Below are 21,827 nucleotides of genomic sequence, written 5' to 3'. Positions count from 1 at the left end.
GTTCTGAAATGACTGAAAACGAAAGTGGTTGTCCTGACCAGTAAGATAATTTCTATTAATTTTTGAAGTGATTTTGTTGACATTAGTAAAGTGGTGGAACCCATGATTTTGTATTGAGCCGATCTTTTTCCCTGCAGTTAATGTCGATAGGATCACTTGATTAGAACGATTCACACTCGCCGATTAAAAATTAAAAATAAATAAATAAATAAATAAAATCAGACTCGGTCCCTTATTTTTATCCTTTTGAGTTTGTGGTACGTTTTGTTTTGTTTTTTTTGCAACTTCTGCAGAAATAATTTAAATAAATTAATTATTTAAAAGTTCAAAGAAAAATATTTTAACTTCCTCTTTATGATTATCAATTTTTAATTTATAATAAGTTGTATCAATTCATTTTTTTTTTTTTTTTGGAAACAACGAAAAGAACTTTATTGATGTAAACCAATGTACAAGATGAGAACGTCAGTAGAAAGAGGGAAGAAGTATCATACCAAAACTACATGATTCGAACTAAATTGGTACCAAAAAGCTTTACTGCTCAAATGTAATTATTTATTGATAAAATTTCAAATCAATACAAGTCTTAAAAAATAATTATAAATAAGTAATAAATTTTATAAATATTAATAATTTAAATCATAAGTCTTTCAATGAATCTGTAATAATTTTATAAAATTTCCAATTAATGGTAATTTTCACTTATTTATTTCAACATAATTTTGTAACTAGTACATCTAAAAGTTGTTATTTAGTTTATTATTAAATAATAATATCTCAAGTTAAAAATAAGCCATAATGTACTGTATCAACTAATAAACCGGTATATACCGCGCCATCGAAAATTCATGTGACCAACATTGATCATCAATTCTATGGTTATCTTTGATTCATAGATTTAAGAAGAAATTAAAAAACATATAAAAAGAAATTTGTAAAATATTGGTGAATATGCAGTTATATTTCTTTTGGGTTTATCCTACCCATAAATGAGATGCAGGGATGGAACTAAGAGAATGCTATGGGGAGCCATAGCTCCCTGTTTCTATAAAAAAATTTGTTTGACATTGTACTTCTAAATATATATATATATATATATATATATTAGTTCAGAAATAACATGGTCTCTTAGTATAAAAGATAAGATTTGAAGTGGCTGCTGTGCGGTCAAATGGGCTCATTTGGGACTCATTTCGATAATCCGAACTATTTATATTTTAGAATATATCGAGTAGAACATACTTACAAAAACTCAAGTTAATCGGATATCTCTAACCTTTTCATCCACTAACATTTGTATTTATTTTAATACTTTAAATTACAATTGTTATTTATTTTTGTAAATACAAATGTGAGTGGATAAAAGGGTTAACGATATCCGATTAATTTAATTTTTTTTTCAGGTATATTCTACTCGATGTATTCTAAAATATGAACTGTTCAGATTATTTAAATGGGTTCTGAAATGGACCAATTTGACCGCACAACAGTGGCTGCTGTGCCCTCACACAGAAGCCGCCCCAATTCCATTTATATATATCTCATTTTTCTCTTATCTTGCATTTTCTTTTTATTTTCTACCAAAAAATTTCTTTATCCTCTTAGAGATTGTTTCTACGATATTTGAATTTTTTTTAATTTATATATGATTTATATATCGTATTGTAATACATGTGTGTTTGTTTATATGGTGAAAAAATATTATTTAGTGTGTTTGGTATTAGTTTTTTGAAAATTGAGTTTTTTTTATTTTCATTTTTTTATTTTTAATAAATATTTTTAAAATTTTAAGTATTTTTTTTTTACTATTTTAGATGTATCTTACTTAGATGTATCTAAAAAGTAAAATATTTGTGAAAAAATATTTTAAAAAATTAATAAATACACAAAAATAAAAAACAAAATAAACTGAATTTTCATTTTTTTTTGTATTTTTGTATTTTTTGTATTTTGTGAATTTTTTGAAGATTTTTTTACAAAAATTATACTTTTTAAGTGTATTTATATTAGGTGTATTTAAAAATTAAAAAAAAAATTACGTAAAATATCTAAAAAATTTAATAAAAACGAAAAATACGAAAAATAAAAAAAATAAAATTTTTAAAATGTAAATTCTAAAAACTGAAAACAAACGTACTGATTTATCTTTTGGCCCTTACAATATGAAACTCTGGTTCCATTCTGATGAGATGAGGCTTGCTTTTTAAGTTCTGACACAGAAGCATTTTCTGTTTCAGAAGATCAAAAACCCACCTCAGAGCAAACCAAACCTCCACTCTACAGCAATGACCAAGCAAGTAAAACATCTCAGCCTTTTTGCGACCTTTTTGCTAGTTTCTTTACTAGTTTTGCTACCTTTTTGCAATGCTCAACCATCACCAAACTCACAAGCTGAGGCACTTATCAAATGGAAACAAAGCATAGCGAACCAATCAATCCTCACCTCATGGGCCATTAAAACCAACCTCTCAAGCTCAAGCCACTGCAAATGGCATGGAATAGCCTGCAACGATGCCGGAGATGTGATCAGACTAAACCTCGCTTACACTGGCCTAAAAGGTACGCTCGAGCGCTTAGACTTCTCTTCTTTCCCTCATCTTCTTCGCCTCGATCTCAAAGTAAACCAACTCACTGGCACCATACCAATCACCATAGGCCTCCTCACAAACCTCCAATTCCTTGATCTCTCTACAAATGCTTTCACTGGCTTTTTTCCACTTTCTGTTGCCAACCTTTCCATGGTTGTCGAGCTAGACGTGTCGCGAAACATGATCAGTGGTGAGCTCGATTCGCGCTTGTTTCCTAATGGAACAGAAGGGGTGAAAACCGGGCTTTTTAGCCTCCAGAGGCTACTAATCCAAGACACTAACATGAGTGGCTATATTCCATTAGAATTGGGGAATTGTAAGAACTTGACTCTTATTGCTTTAGATTGGAGTCATTTCTTTGGTACAATTCCTAGTTCTTTGGGTAATTTGAGTGAGCTAACCGCTTTGCGCGTGACAGAAAATCAACTTTCCGGGGAAATTCCCTGGAATATTGGTTCATTGACTAAGTTAACCGATCTGCGCCTATGTAAAAACCGGTTATTTGGTTTTGTTCCTCAAGGAATAGGAAACTCGTCAGCTTTGACAACCTTTCATATGACCGAGAACAACTTCATCGGTCACTTGCCTCAACAAGTGTGTCGAAATGGGAAGCTTGTGAATTTCACAACTTCCTATAACAAGTTTACTGGTCCTATTCCAATAAGTCTAAGAAATTGCACAACCTTGTTTAGAGTTCGACTTGAATATAATCAACTAACCGGTATTCTAGACCAAGATTTTGGTGTATATCCAAGCCTTAATTACATCGATATGAGCTATAACCTGCTACAAGGTAGGCTCTCACCGCAATGGGGAGAATCCAGGCATCTGACACAGCTGAAAATTGCTGGGAATATGATTGTTGGGAAAGTCCCTGAGGAAATACTTCAGTTGAACCAACTGGGTGTTCTTGACCTTTCTTCAAATCAACTTTCTGGGGAAATACCGGCACAACTTGGGAACTTGACTGAATTAATTGACTTAAGATTAAACGCTAACAAACTTACCGGTCAAATACCTTCACAAATTGGAGCATTGTCCAATTTGCAATATCTAGATCTATCACTGAACATGCTAAGTGGTCCAATTCCAAATCAAATTGGGAATTGCATAAAACTACGGTTCATAAGTTTGAGCAAGAATGGCTTGAATGGTTCAATCCCAGACCATATTGGTTATCTTGTAGCCTTACAAACTTTACTTGATTTGAGTTACAATTCACTCACTGGAGAGATGTTGTCCGAGTTTGGAAAGCTTGTAAATCTTGAAAATTTGAATCTCTCCGACAACAATCTCTCTGGTTCCATACCCAATTCTCTAGTTGACATGGTTAGCTTGTTGTCCATTGACTTGTCTTACAATGATCTTGAGGGTCCTCTTCCTAATACCAAGGCCTTTGATTCTTCTCTGAAATATTTTGCTAATAACAAAGATTTATGTGGTGAAATCCAAGGATTGAGGTCATGTAACACATCAACATCTCCCAAAAATACTAGCCATAAAAGTGAACACACTCGTATGGTCATTATTATCATCACCTCTTCCATTTTGTTACTGTTTCTCGTATTCGTGTTTGTTGGGATCATCGCACTTTACCACAGAGGACACCAAGTGAGTGCGCAAGAATACGAGTCCCAGTCAAAGAACGAAAATCTCTTTTCAATTTGGAATTTTGATGGGAGAATTGTGTATGAGGACATCATCAATGCCACAGAAGATTTCAACGATGAGTATTGCATTGGGGTAGGAGGGTCAGCAAGAGTTTTCAAAGCTAAGCTACTAAGCGGCCAAGTTGTTGCGGTGAAAAAGCTGAGCACCACAACTGAAACAATGGAGATTGAGGATCGCAAGAGCTTCATGAGTGAGATAGCAACGTTGACAGAAATAAGGCACCGAAACATTGTGAAACTCTATGGCTATTGCTCTCATGAAAGGCACACATTTTTAGTTTGTGAGTTCATGGAAAGAGGAAGCTTGGCAAATGTGTTGAGCAGTGATGAGGAAGCAAATGAGTTGGATTGGTTCAAGAGGGTGGAAGTTATTAGAAGTGTAGCTCATGCTTTGTGTTACATGCATCATAGTTGCATGCCTCCAATAATTCATCGTGACATATCGAGCAAGAATGTTTTGTTGAATTTGGAGCTTAAGGCTCATGTCTCGGATTTTGGCACTGCAAGGTTTTTGATGCCTAATTCCTCACATTGGACCACGGTTGCAGGCACATATGGATATATCGCACCAGGTAACTTCAATAAATTCATAAAAATGATATTATCACTGAAATCTAACCATTTTATTTTGGGTTTTTTTTATTGCAGAATTGGCATACAACATGACAGTGACAGAAAAATGTGATGTGTATAGCTTTGGGGTTTTGGCACTTGAAGTTTTGATGGGATCACATCCTGGAGAACTTATTTCAAGCCTGAAATCATTGGTTGATCAAAGACTAGAACTTGAAGATGTGTTAGATCGTCGTCTTTCGCCTCCTTCTGGTCGAAAAATTGAAGATGAACTGAATTCCATTGTGAAGCTAGCACTGTGGTGCTTATGTGTTGATCCTCAAGCGCGACCTACCATGAATGTTGCATCTCAAGTGCTTGAAAAAAAAAGGTTGGTGATCACTGGGTGCTAAGCAAGAACAATCAAGTTCGGGCAAAATAAATTTTTAATTTGAATAATTAAAAATGTATAATTTTGTAATATAGGATGATTGTATGTTTGAACTATGTTGATTCTTTACATTTTATCTTATGCTTTGAGAGGAATTATCCCAGTGTATAATTTTGTCAATAAAATTTTAGATAAAAAGGGAATAAATTTATAAATCTATTAAAATCAATTCGGTAAATGGTCTTTATTCAAGGATTTTTTTTTTCAATTTTTTCTTTTTTCATTTTATAATTTTTTTTTTAATTAAGGGAAATTTGTGTTTTAATGGCAACTGTTCAAAAAGTGAGAGTCGTGTCACAATTTTCATTCGTACTCGACACACAGATCGATTTGAACTTCTATAAAAATTACAATTATTTTAAATTATTTTAATTACCCAATAATAAACTAGGTGGATCCACTCTAATCTCTATCATTCCACTTCAAGCTGAATTGTTGTGGGTTCATGAATATCTTATGAATCATATAAATGCAACAACTCTGCTTTCTCTATTTTGATTTGAAATCAGAGTTGTTCATTGAAGCAGAATTTGTTTAAAAGGCAAAAATCCGAAATCTTCAAATCAGATTTGAAGTGCAAGTGCTAAAGTATAACATGGAGGGTGAGAGATGGTGAAGTATTCTCTAATCTCTCCGTCCCTTGTTTAAAATATTCATAATTATTAGATCACCGAAAATTTCGTTGTGTGATAATCTTAAGATATAATCGATAAATTTGAATGTTACAACGGACCAACAGGCCTTCATGTCATCTTCTTCTTCTTTCTTCCATTATTGAAATTCAGCTCCAAGTGGTAGTAGTCCCAAGACTTGTAGCATTAGACATTTAGCTTATGATGTCCTTCCCTTCAGTGGATGCATGAACTTCAATAATGATGGAATTAAATTTTTTTTGGACTTTTTTCTGCGCTGATAAGTCCAAGTCCACGTCAACGCATGTCGAGTTGGGTAGCTTTAGTTCAAAAAACTGATTTTTCCTTGCACCGAAATAATTGATGGAAAATGAAAGGCAACTACACTTGGGGGTTACCATTCTGAATCAATTAAAAAAAATGGATTGGAGGAAGTTGGTCGTTTTTTGTAATGTTCTCTTGATTTTTATCATTTTTTTTAGCTTTTCAAGTGGCTGCAAGGGAATTCCTTGAGCATTCCACCACTTGTGTCACGGGTAAATTTAACTGGTCTATGAATCTTATCTGTTATGTTTGGATGTTAAATTTACTTACAAACTATTTTTTATAAAATAATTTGTTAAATTCTTCTATTTTCTTTTCTTTTCTTTTCTCTTCTGATTTTTTTTTTTAATCAACTAATTTTTTGATAACTCAGCCCACTAGATCGAGACCAATCCTATAATCCACTAGTAGGGTCTAATTAAAGCCGAGACAAAATCTCATATAAACTTGCCTTAAAAAATTATTTGCATTTAAGAGATTTCGAATTTGACATCTTGAGGGGAGTAGACCCTATGCCAGGCCAACCCCTTGGATTTTATTTATTTTTCCAGCTAGTCAATTGTATTAGGTGTTGAGTAGTTGATGTGTAACTTTTTATAACATCAACAAATACAAAAATAAACGCGGACATATATATATATATATATATATATATACATATTTGTAAAAAGGTTTCCGCATCATTTTTTAAATCCTTGGAAAAGTGAAAAATGGTTGGCAGCAAAGTCTTCCCAGCATTTTTTAAAGAATAAGTCTATGAACCCTATTTTAATTATTTTGAATTTATCTCAAATGAAAATGTATGATTGAAATTAAATTTGTATAGTATGAGATTTATGTGTAAAATAAATTTAAATCATAAGATGATAATTTTTGAATAGTTAAAGTTTGAATTTGAAATATTATTTTTTAAAAACTACGGCACGAAGACTTCCCATCACTCTTTAAATGGAGTAAAAATTCTTGGCATTTTAGAAACTCACAAAAACAAAAACAAAAAAACAGTAGCAAGATTCAGGTGCCGGAAAAAGTTTGCCAATGTTTATTTATTATATTTTTATTCATCATCATCTGATGTGGCATACTGTAAACTTACATGTCACTTGAAAAACTGAAGTGTCGGAAAAAATAAAAAAAATAATAAAAAAAAATAAAAAAATAATTGACAAATTTTGTTGCATGGTCCTAACATGGGAATTTTGATGGTCCCTGGGGCCACGGTTATATTCACAATTGATATGATGATGTTTCTTCATGCTAATCTTGTTGCTTGGTGTGGCATTGAGCCCTTTGTGGTTCACTACTACTCTTTTCATATAATTGTAAGATGGTATTTGTTGGAAAAAATGGTTTTATATAGGCATATTATTTAGCCCAATTTGGGTGGACCCCAAACGTCTTTTGGGGTGGGTTCGAAGAGGTGAAGTGTTCCTTGCCGCGTGGCAAGTCACACGGTGAAGATGGAACGTCAAAACCATTTATGAGTGAATGGGAAGTTGACGTCGTTTTCGAGTCTAACATTAATTTTTATTTGATAAAATTCATTTGGATTTTTTCAATTAAAAATTATTGTGGGAATTTAATTTAATTCTAAATTCAAATTTTGGGTTCCTGAGTGGTTTCCTAAAGTTTGTAATTGTGGGAATTTAATTTAATTCTAATTGCAAATTTTGAGTTTCTAAGTGGTTTCCTAAAATTTGTACCTCTTCCTTTATTTATTAAACTATTCAAATATATATTTATATATATATTCCAATAGTTTAAATTAATTAGTTCCCACAAGTTTTACTTTTCCACCAACGGTTCATTCTATTTCCAATTAGTTGAACATTTGTCCATTAACGGTCAATTTTTCAAATTGTTTTATATTGGTCTGCTTAACCGTCAGTGGAATGGTTTGAATTTAGAGGTGCACCCTTTCACTTTTTGTGGCACCTTTTTGGGTCTTTTTGATTTTGCCTATAAATATCCATATGTTCCAGCAGTTTAGAAAGTAGGAAAAAAATATTTCATCCGAGAAAATTCAGTCTAGTTGTCTCTTTGTTGTCCAAAATTTTCTACTTTTGCATTATTCTTCATTTTAGTTGTAGAATAAATTAAAGAGAGTATTAGAACACAGGTTTGGTTCGACGTACAAATTTGTTTGGTGTGCTACAACAATTTTGTGAAGATCATTGTATCCTGGGAGATAGACGCCACTCAACCGTAAGCACCGTAGCGGGGCGAATCTGTCTTAAGGACAGAGTGTCACACACTCGACTTGGTCTTAAATTATTTATTCAGTTTAATAAATAAATTCGGTACGTTATTTATTTATTTGTTTGGATTTATTTCTATTTATTTTATTTACACAGAAGATTGTTCCAACAATCTTAAGACAGATTCGAATTATTCTGTTTACAGAATTTTTCGTTTGTTTTCCGTTTTCATTCTTCGTAAATAATTTCGGAAGAAAAATTATTTTCTGTGAATTTACAAAATAATATTCTGGTTGGAAAAACAAATAGTGATTATATGCTATTTGACAGATAGTAGTAATATACTGTCTCTTTTCTTTGACAACAACTAGTAGTACGATACTGGTGTCATTAACAATTCAGAATATATTTTTGTGGAATTTTGTCAGAAAACTAATTTTGGTTTTTAGAAATTATTTTCTGAGTTTTCTTTAATTAAAATTCTGTTTCAGTATTTTAATTATTGAAGTGTTACAGAAATTTAATTTTCTGTGTGGAATTAATTTGGTTAAATAAAATTTTATTTTATTTCCAAATTAATTGAAAAATAAAAGTTATAGTTTTTATTTCTTTTATTTTACAGAATTAATTTTCTTGTGTGGAATTAATTTGGTTAAATAAGATTTTATTTTATTTCCAAATTAATTGAAAAATAAAAGTTATAGTTTTTTATTTCTTTTATTTTTACAGAATTTATTTTCTTTTGTGGAATTAATTTGGTTAAATAAAATTTTATTTTATTTCCAAATTATTTGGAAAATAAAAGTTATAGTTTTTTTATTTCTTTTATTTTTACAGAATTTAATTTTCTGTGTGGAATTAATTTGTTTAAATAAAATTTAATTTTATTTTCAAATTAATTGGAAAATAAAAGTTACATTCTTGTCTCTTTTATTTTTACAGAATTTAATTCTGTGAATTTGGTTTAATTTTCTGTGTAGTGTAAATTCTAATTATACTTTTGTTTTATATATTAGAATTGATGGCTACTGAAACGAATGCCCAAACAAGTACTACTGTGGTGGCTGTAATGACGCCAACCCCCTCTCCTGTTGTAACAGTACCGGTAAATCACGGTGAAAAGCCAGAGAAGTTCTTAGGAACTGACTTTAAAAGATGGCAACAGAAAATGTTGTTCTATCTTACAACTCTGAACCTGGCTCGTTTCCTCCGTGAAGATGCTCCTATCCTGAAAGAGGATGAAACCGATCGGCAAGTGGTTGCTGCTATTGATGCCTGGAAACATGCCGATTTCCTTTGCCGGAATTACGTCTTGAACGGACTTGACAACACATTGTACAACGTCTACAGTCCAATCAAGACAGCAAAGGAACTTTGGGAATCGTTGGAGAAAAAGTACAAAACGGAAGATGCCGGCTCAAAGAAATTTGTGGTTGGCAGATTCTTAGATTTTGTAATGGTTGATTCAAAAACTGTGATCAGCCAAGCTCAAGATTTCCAACTCATTCTGCATGACATTCACGTAGAAGGTATGTCTCTCAGTGAATCCTTTCAAGTTGCAGCCTTAATTGAAAAATTACCAAAAGGCTGGAAGGAATTCAAGAACTACCTCAAACATAAGCGCAAAGAAATTTCTATGGACGAGTTGATTGTGCGTTTGAGGATTGAGGAGGACAACCGCAATTCTGAAAAGCGGGCTGGTAAGCTTCCTATGGAGTCTAAGGCAAATGTGGTGGAACATGCTTCAAAAACCAAGAAACGAAAGTCTTCTGGAGAAAGTTCATCACAAGGCTCTAAAGGGGGGGATAATAAAAAGTACAAGTTTAATGGCAAATGTTACATCTGTGACAAAGAGGGACATCGGGCCAAAGATTGCCGTAGCAAAGGCAAAAACAAAAGAAGAACAAGCAAGAAGCCTGCTCAAGCCCACATGACCGAAGTGGATAATATTTCCAATGGTGTCGATGACATCAATCTTTCTGCAGTTGTTTCCGAGGCAAATCTTGTCGGAAATCCTAAAGAATGGTGGGTGGACACTGGTGCTACTCGCCATATCTGTGCCGACAAAAAGATGTTCACATCTTATTCTTCAGTGGATAATGGTGAACAACTCTTTATGGGCAACTCCTCAACTTCCAAAGTTGAAGGACAAGGAAAGATTGTACTCAAGATGACATCTGGAAAGGAACTCACCCTCAACAATGTGCTGCATGTACCGGACATTCGCAAGAATCTTGTTTCTGGATCTTTGTTGAGTAAGAATGGGTTTAGGCTAGTATTTGAGAGTGATAAATTTGTACTTACTAAGAATGGGATGTATGTAGGAAAAGGTTACATGTCTGATGGCCTTTTCAAGTTAAATGTAATGACCGTTGTACCCTCAGTTATTAATAATACTACATCTTCTTCTTACTTGCTTGAGTCTTCAAATTTATGGCATGGTAGATTAGGACATGTTAATTATGGATCTTTGCGTAGATTAATTAATATGGAATGTTTACCTAAATTTAACATTGATTCAAATCATAAATGTGAAGTTTGCGTTGAGGCAAAATTATCTAAAACTCCTTTTCATTCAATTGAAAGAAGTACAGAACCACTTGAATTAATTCATAGTGACATTTGTGATTTTAAATCAATTCAAACTAGAGGTGGGAAAAAGTATTTTATCACTTTTATAGATGACTATACTAGATATAGTTATGTTTATTTAATTCGAACCAAGGATGAAGCTTTGGAAACTTTCATTCAATATAAGAATGAAGTTGAAAATCAACTTGGTAAGAAAATCAAAAAATTTAGAAGTGATAGAGGTGGTGAATATGAATCACCTTTTGGTGAGTTTTGTAAAGAACATGGAATAATTCATCAAACCACCGCTCCTTACTCACCTCAGCAAAATGGTATTGTTGAAAGGAAAAATAGGACTTTAAAAGAAATGATGAATGCCATGTTAATAAGTTCTGGATTACCTCAGAACTTGTGGGGGGAAGCAATACTTTCTGCTAATTATATACTTAATAAAGTACCCCGAAAGAAAGTGAATCAAACACCTTACGAATTGTGGCATGGAAGAATACCATCCTACAAATACTTAAAAGTGTGGGGGTGTTTGGCTAAAGTGGCTATTCCTAGTCCTAAAAAGACTAAGATAGGTCCTAAGACCATTGATTGCATTTTCATTGGTTATGCCAAGAATAGTAGTGCATATCGGTTTTTGATTCATAAATACGAACATTCCGAAATGCATGTAAATACTATTATTGAATCTCGGAATGCATCGTTCTTTGAACATGTATTTCCGAATAAGATTGGACAAGAGACTAGTAATAAGGAAAGATCTTTTGATGCTATTACTAGTAATGATCAAGAACATGATCAAGAACAAGAGTTAGATCAAAATGAAGAAGAGGAACCTAGGCGTAGTAAACGTGCTAGAACCTCAAAATCTTTTGGTTCAGATTTTCTAACATATATGGTAGAAAATGAGCCTTTAACTTTTAAAGAGGCTATGTCCAGTCCTGAAGCTCCTTTATGGAAAGAAGCTGTCAACAGTGAAGTTGAATCCATCTTGCAAAATCATACTTGGGAACTAGTGGACTTACCACCAGGTTGTAAACCTCTTGGATATAAGTGGATTTTCAAAAGGAAAATGAAAGCGGATGGATCAATTGACAAATACAAGGCAAGACTTGTAGTCAAAGGATTTAGACAAAAAGAAGGTCTAGATTACTTTGACACATACTCACCGGTTACTAGAATCACATCCATTAGAATGCTAATTGCCATTGCATCTCTATACAATCTAGAAATTCATCAAATGGATGTTAAAACCGCTTTCTTAAATGGTGAGTTAAATGAAGAAATTTACATGGAACAACCAGAAGGGTTTTCTGTTCCAGTAAAAGAAAAGAAAGTGTGTAAATTGGTTAAATCATTATATGGTTTAAAACAAGCGCCAAAGCAATGGCATGAGAAATTTGACAAGGCAATGATGTCAAATGGATTTAAAATTAATGAGTGTGACAAATGTGTTTATATTAAAAACACAGATAAAGGTTATGTCATTGTATGTCTTTATGTAGATGATATGCTCATCATTGGTAGTAATAATGACATGATTAAAACTACCAAGAAAATGTTGAATAAACATTTTGACATGAAGGACATGGGCATTGCTGATGTAATACTTGGTATGAAAATTACCAAAACATCAGAAGGATATGCTTTGTCACAATCTCATTACATTGAGAAAATACTTGACAAATTCAGCAAAGATGATGATCATCTTGCTAGAACTCCTGTAGATGTTAATTTGTATCTTTCTAAAAATGTACAGGAAAGTATTTCTCAATTAGAGTATGCCCAAATTATTGGAAGCTTAATGTACTTGATGAACTGCACTCGCCCAGATATAGCTTATGCAGTAAGTAAATTAAGTAGATACACGAGTAATCCGGGAGTAGAACACTGGAAAGCAATGATAAGGGTTCTAAGATATCTTCGATTTACTCGTAACATTGGGCTTAACTATACTAGATATCCAGCAGTACTTGAAGGATACTGTGATGCAAATTGGATATCAGATACTAGAGACTCGAAGTCCACCAGTGGGTATGTCTTTACTCTTGGTGGGGCGGCTGTATCTTGGAAATCTTCCAAACAGACTTGTATTGCTAGGTCTACTATGGAATCTGAATATATAGCTTTAGACAAAGCAGGGGAAGAGGCAGAATGGCTTCGCCACTTCCTTGAAGATATTCCAATTTGGCCAAAACCGGTGCCTGCTATATGCATACATTGCGATAGTCAATCAGCAATAGGTAGAGCACAGAGTCATATGTATAACGGTAAGTCTCGACACATTCGTCGTCGACATAATACCGTAAGACAACTACTCTCTAATGGAATTATTTCCATAGAATATGTTAAGTCTAAAGACAACATAGCGGATCCACTAACCAAAGGGTTAGCAAGAGAGTTAGTTGAGAATTCATCGAGGAGAATGGGACTAAAGCCTATTAAATAAGAGTTACCACAACGGCAACCCAACCTAGTTGACTGGAGATCCCAAGATCTAGGTTCAAAGGGACAACCGAGTTGTGATTGACTTAGAAGGATCACTGTGGAGTCCAACTCCTACCCATTTCTATGATGAAATAAGTGATGTCTGCAGCGATTTAGGTTAAGTAATACTTTTAATGATTCTTATATCTAGGTAAACCTCGTGGAGTATGGCAGGATACTTTTCATAAGAATCACCTATGTGAGTGTGAACTGGGCCGGTTCTATAAGATTTGTGAAAGGCTACAAGTCTTTAGAGCACTCATGAAAGACCAGGTTGTTCAGGGCCAAAACGAACACAATAGTGAGAACTAAACTGTGTCTGAGAATATACTGTGTGAGTTCTATTGTTTTGGTTTACACAAACGGCTGAACAGTTCAAGACATCATGTTCACTGGTTAGCTAGTAAATCCGATAGTATCTCACAAGGGAAGGTTCAAAGCCAAAAGCTACCTATCCTTTGCAGAATATTTTCAATTTCTGTACTCTCTCTGATTAGATCATGTTGTTGCATTTTCTCTCCGTCAAATTCCTTTCATGTGGGGGATTGTTGGAAAAAATGGTTTTATATAGGCATATTATTTAGCCCAATTTGGGTGGACCCCAAACGTCTTTTGGGGTGGGTTCGAAGAGGTGAAGTGTTCCTTGCCGCGTGGCAAGTCACACGGTGAAGATGGAACGTCAAAACCATTTATGAGTGAATGGGAAGTTGACGTCGTTTTCGAGTCTAACATTAATTTTTATTTGATAAAATTCATTTGGATTTTTTCAATTAAAAATTATTGTGGGAATTTAATTTAATTCTAAATTCAAATTTTGGGTTCCTGAGTGGTTTCCTAAAGTTTGTAATTGTGGGAATTTAATTTAATTCTAATTGCAAATTTTGAGTTTCTAAGTGGTTTCCTAAAATTTGTACCTCTTCCTTTATTTATTAAACTATTCAAATATATATTTATATATATATTCCAATAGTTTAAATTAATTAGTTCCCACAAGTTTTACTTTTCCACCAACGGTTCATTCTATTTCCAATTAGTTGAACATTTGTCCATTAACGGTCAATTTTTCAAATTGTTTTATATTGGTCTGCTTAACCGTCAGTGGAATGGTTTGAATTTAGAGGTGCACCCTTTCACTTTTTGTGGCACCTTTTTGGGTCTTTTTGATTTTGCCTATAAATATCCATATGTTCCAGCAGTTTAGAAAGTAGGAAAAAAATATTTCATCCGAGAAAATTCAGTCTAGTTGTCTCTTTGTTGTCCAAAATTTTCTACTTTTGCATTATTCTTCATTTTAGTTGTAGAATAAATTAAAGAGAGTATTAGAACACAGGTTTGGTTCGACGTACAAATTTGTTTGGTGTGCTACAACAATTTTGTGAAGATCATTGTATCCTGGGAGATAGACGCCACTCAACCGTAAGCACCGTAGCGGGGCGAATCTGTCTTAAGGACAGAGTGTCACACACTCGACTTGGTCTTAAATTATTTATTCAGTTTAATAAATAAATTCGGTACGTTATTTATTTATTTGTTTGGATTTATTTCTATTTATTTTATTTACACAGAAGATTGTTCCAACAGTATTTTGTAAAACCATGATGGGTTATTATTATGAATAAAATTCAACTAAAGGGTTTCCAAGGCTCACTACAAAAAAATTTGTTTTTTGCGACGGTAAACGGCCGTCGCAAATGCTCCCGAAAGCCGTCGCTAATGTCTTTTGCGACGGTAATGTGGCTTTTTGCGACGGTAAGGGGGGGTCGCGACAGATGGGGTTGCAAAAGACCTTTCGCGACGGTAAGTACCGTCGCCATTAGTTTCTGCGACGGTAAGCCAAGTTTTTTGCGACGGCATTTTTCCCGTCGCAAATAATGGGGGAAAAATCACTTTTCGCGACGGCACGTAATTCCCGTCGCTAAAAGTGAGTTTTTGAGACGGGAACATTACCGTCGTTAAAGGCTCTGGCATCTTATAAGTATTGGCGACGGCACGGTTTACCGTCGCTAAAGGTGTCCTGTACATTCAATAAGACAGCTTTTGCGACTGTGTTGGTACCGTCGCAAAAGCCTATTAATGGTTTTTGCGACGGGTTCTTCTCCCGTCTCAAAAAATAAAAAAAATAAAAAAAACCCTGCTGATAAATTATTAAAAAAATTAAAATAACCTGTATTAGATAAAAAAATAAGTATAAAAAATTGAAAAATTACAGAATAATATAAATACGTACATAAACAAAAATTGACAAATAATGAAAATTAATAATATTGTTCAATTCATAGCAATACATAAATAAAAATTCAGAACAATAAAAATTATGCCACTACATAACGTCGCACAATACATACATAATGTTGCTCCCAAATTTAAATAACATAAATCAAAATCAAAATCAAAATCAAAAGTTTTCGTCTTCATTCGTTCGTGGGTTACAAAAACAAAAATTAGTCATAATCTTGATACGCCCGCATTCCAGAAAAAGCCAACTACTACTCAGGAAATATCTGAAAAAAACAAGATAAAAATAATTAAAAACCATATAATGTGTTAATATTTTAATTATAGAAAAATATAAAAAAAAATTGACTACTATATAATTAGAAAGATAGTTTAGTAAATAATTTTGACTGGACCGAAATCCGGCTCTAACTCCCAAACCGGGAACCCGATTCGAGCCCCGTCTTCTCCCACAAGTCTCTCGTGCCTAGGCGGACGTGTGTGCCAAGTTCCGTGCTAAATCGACGCCGTTTGGTGATTTTGGGGCGTTAACGCCTCGAATTCAAGTTTCTTAAAGAAGTAGTTTGCCTAAAGTGAAATCCGACTCTAACTCCCAAACCGGGAACCCGATTCGAGCCCCGTCTTCTCCCACAAGTCTCTCGTGTCTAGGCGGTCGTGTGTGCCAAGTTTCGTGCTAAATCGACGCCGTTTGGTGATTTTGGGGCGTTAACTCCTCAAATTCAAGTTTCTTAAGGAAGTAATTTGCCTAAAGTGAAATCCGGCTCTAACTCCCAAACCGGGAACCCGATTCGAGCCCCGTCTTCTCCCACAAGTCTCTCGTGCCTAGGCGGTCGTGTGTGCCAAGTTTCGTTCTAAACCGACGCCGTTTGGTGATTTTGGGGCGTTAACGCCTCGAATTCAAGTTTCTTAAAGAAGTAGTTTGCCTAAAGTGAAATCCGACTCTAACTCCCAAACCGGGAACCCGATTCGAGCCCCGTCTTCTCCCACAAGTCTCTCGTGCCTAGGCGGTCGTGTGTACCAAGTTTCGTGCTAAACCGAGGCCGTTTGGTGATTTTGGGGCGTTAACGCCTCGAATTCAAGTTTCTTAAAGAAGTAGTTTACCTAAAGTGAAATCCGACTCTAACTCCCAAACCGGGAACCCGATTCGAGCCCCGTCTTCTCCCACAAGTCTCTCGTGCCTAGGCGGTCGTGTGTGCCAAGTTTCGTGCTAAACCGACGCCGTTTGGTGATTTTGGGGCGTTAACGCCTCGAATTCAAGTTTCTTAAAGAAGTAGTTTGCCTAAAGTGAAATCCGACTCTAACTCCCAAACCGGGAACCCGATTCGAGCCCCGTCTTCTCCCACAAGTCTCTCGTGCCTAGGCGGTCGTGTCTGCCAAGTTTCGTGCTAAACCGACGCCGTTTGGTATTTTGGGGCATTAACGCCTCGAATTCAAGTTTCTTAAAGAAGTAGTTTGCCTAAAGTGAAATCCGACTCTAACTCCCAAACCGGGAACCCGATTCGAGCCCCGTCTTCTCCCACAAGTCTCTCGTGCCTAGGCGGTCGTGTGTGCCAAGTTTCGTGCTAAACCGACGCCGTTTGGTGATTTTGGGGCGTTAACTCCTCAAATTCAAGTTTCTTAAGGAAGTAATTTGCCTAAAGTGAAATCCGGCTCTAACTCCCAAACCGGGAACCCGATTCGAGCCCCGTCTTCTCCCACAAGTCTCTCGTGCCTAGGCGGTCGTGTGTGCCAAGTTTCGTGCTAAACCGATGCCGTTTGGTGATTTTGGGGCGTTAACGCCTCGAATTCAAGTTTCTTAAAGAAGTAGTTTGCCTAAAGTGAAATCCGACTCTAACTCCCAAACCGGGAACCCGATTCGAGCCCCGTCTTCTCCCACAAGTCTCTCGTGCCTAGGCGGTCGTGTGTGCCAAGTTTCGTGCTAAACCGACGCCGTTTGGTGATTTTGGGGCGTTAACGCCTCGAATTCAAGTTTCTTAAAGAAGTAGTTTGCCTAAAGTGTAATCCGGCTCTAACTCCCAAATCGGGAACCCGATTCGAGCCCCGTCTTCTCCCACAAGTCTCTCGTGCCTAGGCGGTCGTGTGTGCCAAGTTTCGTGCTAAACTGACGCTGTTTGGTGATTTTGGGGCGTTAACTCCTCAAATTCAAGTTTCTTAAGGAAGTTGTTTGCCTAAAGTGAAATCCGACTCTAACTCCCAAACCGGGAACCCGATTCGAGCCCCGTCTTCTCCCACAAGTCTCTCGTGCCTAGGCGGTCGTGTGTGCCAGGTTTTGTCCTAAACCGACGCCGTTTGGTGATTTTGGGGCGTTAACGCCTCGAATTCAAGTAAAGAACGCAAAGATGTATTTTAGCTTAGAATGCAAAGATAAATTTTATACCTGATCTTCTGGTGGTGGTGTATATGGATTCTCGTCTTTTGCAGATTCCCTAAATGCCCGGTGGCCACTCGATGCATCAGGAACCTATGTTAGTCAGTGCATAATGTGTTAATCATATTTGAATTTCATACATAATCTTGAATGAAAATTGAACTATCAAACAATTGTGATGTTTATATGGAACCTGTCTGTTGGGATCCACACTCGCCCCCTGTGACACAAGGGCCATCATCTCAGCTCTCATCTGCTGCAAATGTGTAGAGAACTCTGCTCGCAGCTCCTCCCTCAACTCATCCCTTAGCTCAGCACGAACCTGCTGCGTGATCTGATCAATAGTCGATGGATGGGGTGTTGACTGTGATGGCCCAGCACCATCCTTATACACCACTCTCCGAGGCACGATTCTCCCGTATGTGCGACAATATCCATGTCTGTCATGACCTATCAACTCATGGAAAATGGCATTCCTAGCCTCCAAAGTCCGACCATCCTCAGGTAGCATAGAGAGTTGACGATTAAACTCATCCTATATTGAATAAGACACACAAGTATACGCGAAATTAAGATGGTTGACACACAAAAAATAAACTTTAAATACAATCAAAGGTGTTTGGAAACTACCAAGGTCTGGATAACCTCTATGTCATCTACTCTACGTGTCATAAGCCAAACATTCATCTTATCAGTAGACTCCCCCTTACTGGTCATCTAAATTTTTTTTTAGAAATATGAAAATTAGAATCCAAATAATTTGCAAATATACAATGTTTATTTATATAGAAAAATAAAACAATAAAATGTAAACCTCATGCCGTATCTGAGAGAAAGTAGTACGCCCTGTGGTATGAGCTATGCCGTGAGCTCGCCGATTTTTAGCGTTCCTACTTGCAATTTTCTATAACAAGTTCAACAAATGTAAGTATGTAAATATGATTTGTATGTTTACATATCATAAATATAACGTAATTGTATACCTCAGCATCGGAAGTACGCCAATACTCTACAAGTTGTTCCCACTGGCTTGGCACAACGTTCATAGGAACATCATCCTTCAGATTAGGATCAGAGCTTCTAGGCTTGAAATACTTAGCCTTAAGCTTGTTCTTGTGATCCTTCCATATGCTGTTGCAGTTTTTCATGCAGATTGGCTTGTACTCCTCTGGACATATATTCAAATTGTCCTATAAAACACAAAGTTTAAGGCTAAGTATAACACAAATTTGGAATTCGAATTTGTGGACAAAAATATACTTTTACCTTCACATCCTTCCAGATAGCATCAACAATATCATCAGGCACACTGTTCCAGTCAACAAAAGTAAGAGGAACAATGTTACCATTCCGGACAATAATGCGAAGTTGAGTAGTTAACTTGGCCACGTTATCCCCTATTGGGCAGTAATTTCCATCAAATTGTATGTGCAGCTTTTTACCAGTACCCCACTCTTTAATGCCCTTGGCACATCCTCTACCACGCCTAGTTGAGGTCGATGAAGAACTAACATGACCTGCGATATACAATAATAATAAACAATATGCAATGGTAACAACCAAATGCAAATTTAAATAATGTGAATACAAATCATATCAAATAAACCTGATGTGGGCTGTGAAGAAGTCGAAGGGTCTGCAAAATACAATGAGAATAAACAAGTTATATATAATGAGCATAAATAAATGTATGTGTAAATAATTTTCATGCAACTCAAAGCAAATTTAAATACCTGCGGATGGCTCATAAGCTGATGATGATAGCTGCTGTGGTGCCATTGATGGTGGACGCACCGATGGTAGACGTGGAGGCCGAGTACATGGTAGCTGCTGTGGTGCCACTGATGGTGGTCGATACGGTGGTAATGGCCCCTCAGATGCTGGTGGCACTAATGGCCCCTCCGATGCTGGCCGATGTGATGCCTCCTCTAATGGTGGTGCTACTGATGTCCTGTTATGTAGCACATCAGACATCATGCGCCGGGTATGATCAGGCTTCCTCTTCCTTCCCATAATAATCTTCAAGCAATATAACATTAATTGACATTAGAAACATAGACAATGGTTTGTCATCAACTATAATATGACATGATTTGAACTAATACAATTACAAAGACAAAGTAAATTAAGAAATTGATGATTAACTACAACCTTGGCCATAATTGAATTACTAATGTTAATTACATATCAGCCTATTTGAACATCAACTGTTTCCCCTTCTGCGGCTTCCCTCACCCAACCAACTTCTTCATCACGAAGCATTATATTTTCTTCCAATTGTTGGCTCATGTATGGCTCGATTTGTGGATCAGTTGAACTCATATCAAATAAACCTCTTTGAGACATCTTCACCACGACTTGTCAGTCTGGTTGTAACGGGTCTGCAACATACCAAACTTGCTCTGCTTGGGACGCCAAGATGAAAGGTTCATTGGTAATTCGATCATCTCGGTACAACAAATGATTGAAGTTCACCAACGTGAAATTAAAGACATCTTCTTTCTTTCCGTGAATGTTGTCAATCCAATCACACTTAAACAACACATGTTTCTTCTCATTGGAATATCGAATCTCAACAATATCTGTCAATTGTCCATAATAGTACACAGACCCCAGACGAGGATTCTTGTCTTTTCGACTAGCATAACTTATGGTATCTGCCTTCAAAGCTACACCACAATTTTGTGTGGCTCGACGATCATCCATGGCCTTTACTCGATACCGAAACCCATTCAGTATATACCCGTTGAACCTCCTTGCCAGGTTATGAGGACCATTTGCCAATAGAATAAGCTCTTCATAAAGTATGACATCAGTAGTCCTTCGCAAAGTTTGGACCTATTTAACACGAAATGTAAAATTTAAAATGTAGATCGACTTAAGTAACTAGAATCTATAGAGTTAAATACATACATGTTCCTTGAACCAAATGTGAAAAGTTTCAAAATGTTCACGCCGAAGTTGATGATCGTCGACACGAGGCATTTTGAGCTTAAGTACTTCAAGGTGTTTGCTGTGTAGATTGAAATTTTAGCCATACAAAAATTTTAGTTGAAAATTCAATAAACATAATAAAATATTGAGTGAGTGACTTAACCTACTTTATGAATGGTTGAACCACGCTTGTATTGCATAAGATGTACCGATGAGCTTGTACCCAAGAAGTATTATCAAGATAAAAGCTTGTGTTTTCACCAGTAGCATGACCCAAATTATCAGCACCACTATAGTTCCTCACGGGTCGACTAGATTTGGTTTCCACATCACTGAGATATTGTGCACAAAAATTCATGCATTCTTCCATAAGATATCCTTTAGCAATTGATCCTTCAGGACGAGCTCTATTACGCACGTATTGCTTCAAAGTAAGAAGATACCTCTCAATTGGATACATCCATCGAAACTGAATCGCTCCACCCAATAACGCTTCATCAGCTAGATGTATAGGCAAGTGCTCCATTATATCAAAAAAACTCGGAGGAAATATTTTCTCTAGATGACAAAGTGTTACAGCGATACGATCTTTAATATATTGCAAATCCGTCGCACGATTCACTTTCGAACACAATTGTCTAAAGAAATTGCTCAATTCAATCAAGGGTTCAATTACATTCTTCGGTAACGATCTGCGAATAGCCAATGGAATAAGTTGTTGCATCAGAATATGACTATCGTGGCTCTTAAGACCCCCAATGCTTCTATCATGTAAGCGCACACGACGTGATATATTGGATGAATACCC

The 21,827-nt window shown here is 35.8% G+C and overlaps 1 protein-coding gene and 1 long non-coding RNA gene across 2 annotated transcripts; one reads left to right on the top strand and one right to left on the bottom strand.

Moving 5' to 3' along the window:
* The first annotated feature begins 2,151 nt into the window (after positions 1 to 2,151).
* Positions 2,152 to 5,439, top strand: LOC145793000 (uncharacterized). The gene is made up of 2 exons (XM_082875228.1): positions 2,152 to 4,830; positions 4,907 to 5,439. The coding sequence occupies exons 1-2, from the start codon at positions 2,286 to 2,288 to the stop codon at positions 5,221 to 5,223; spliced, it is 2,862 nt and encodes a 953-aa protein (XP_082731354.1). The 5' UTR covers positions 2,152 to 2,285; the 3' UTR covers positions 5,224 to 5,439.
* A 12,651-nt stretch (positions 5,440 to 18,090) lies between these two features.
* Positions 18,091 to 19,206, bottom strand: LOC145792449 (uncharacterized). The gene is made up of 4 exons (XR_014331849.1): positions 19,069 to 19,206; positions 18,900 to 18,989; positions 18,279 to 18,802; positions 18,091 to 18,178 (listed from the first exon to the last, which is right to left on the bottom strand). It is a non-coding gene; the product is annotated as an uncharacterized LOC145792449 (long non-coding RNA).
* Positions 19,207 to 21,827: the final 2,621 nt, after the last annotated feature.

This window comes from Camellia sinensis, chromosome 6 (genome assembly GCF_055761805.1).
Source record: "Camellia sinensis isolate YWXY chromosome 6, ASM5576180v1, whole genome shotgun sequence".
NCBI classification, from domain to species: domain Eukaryota; kingdom Viridiplantae; phylum Streptophyta; class Magnoliopsida; order Ericales; family Theaceae; genus Camellia; species Camellia sinensis.
Note: the sequence above shows the minus strand (reverse complement) of the source record. Positions and strands in the feature narration are given on the sequence as shown.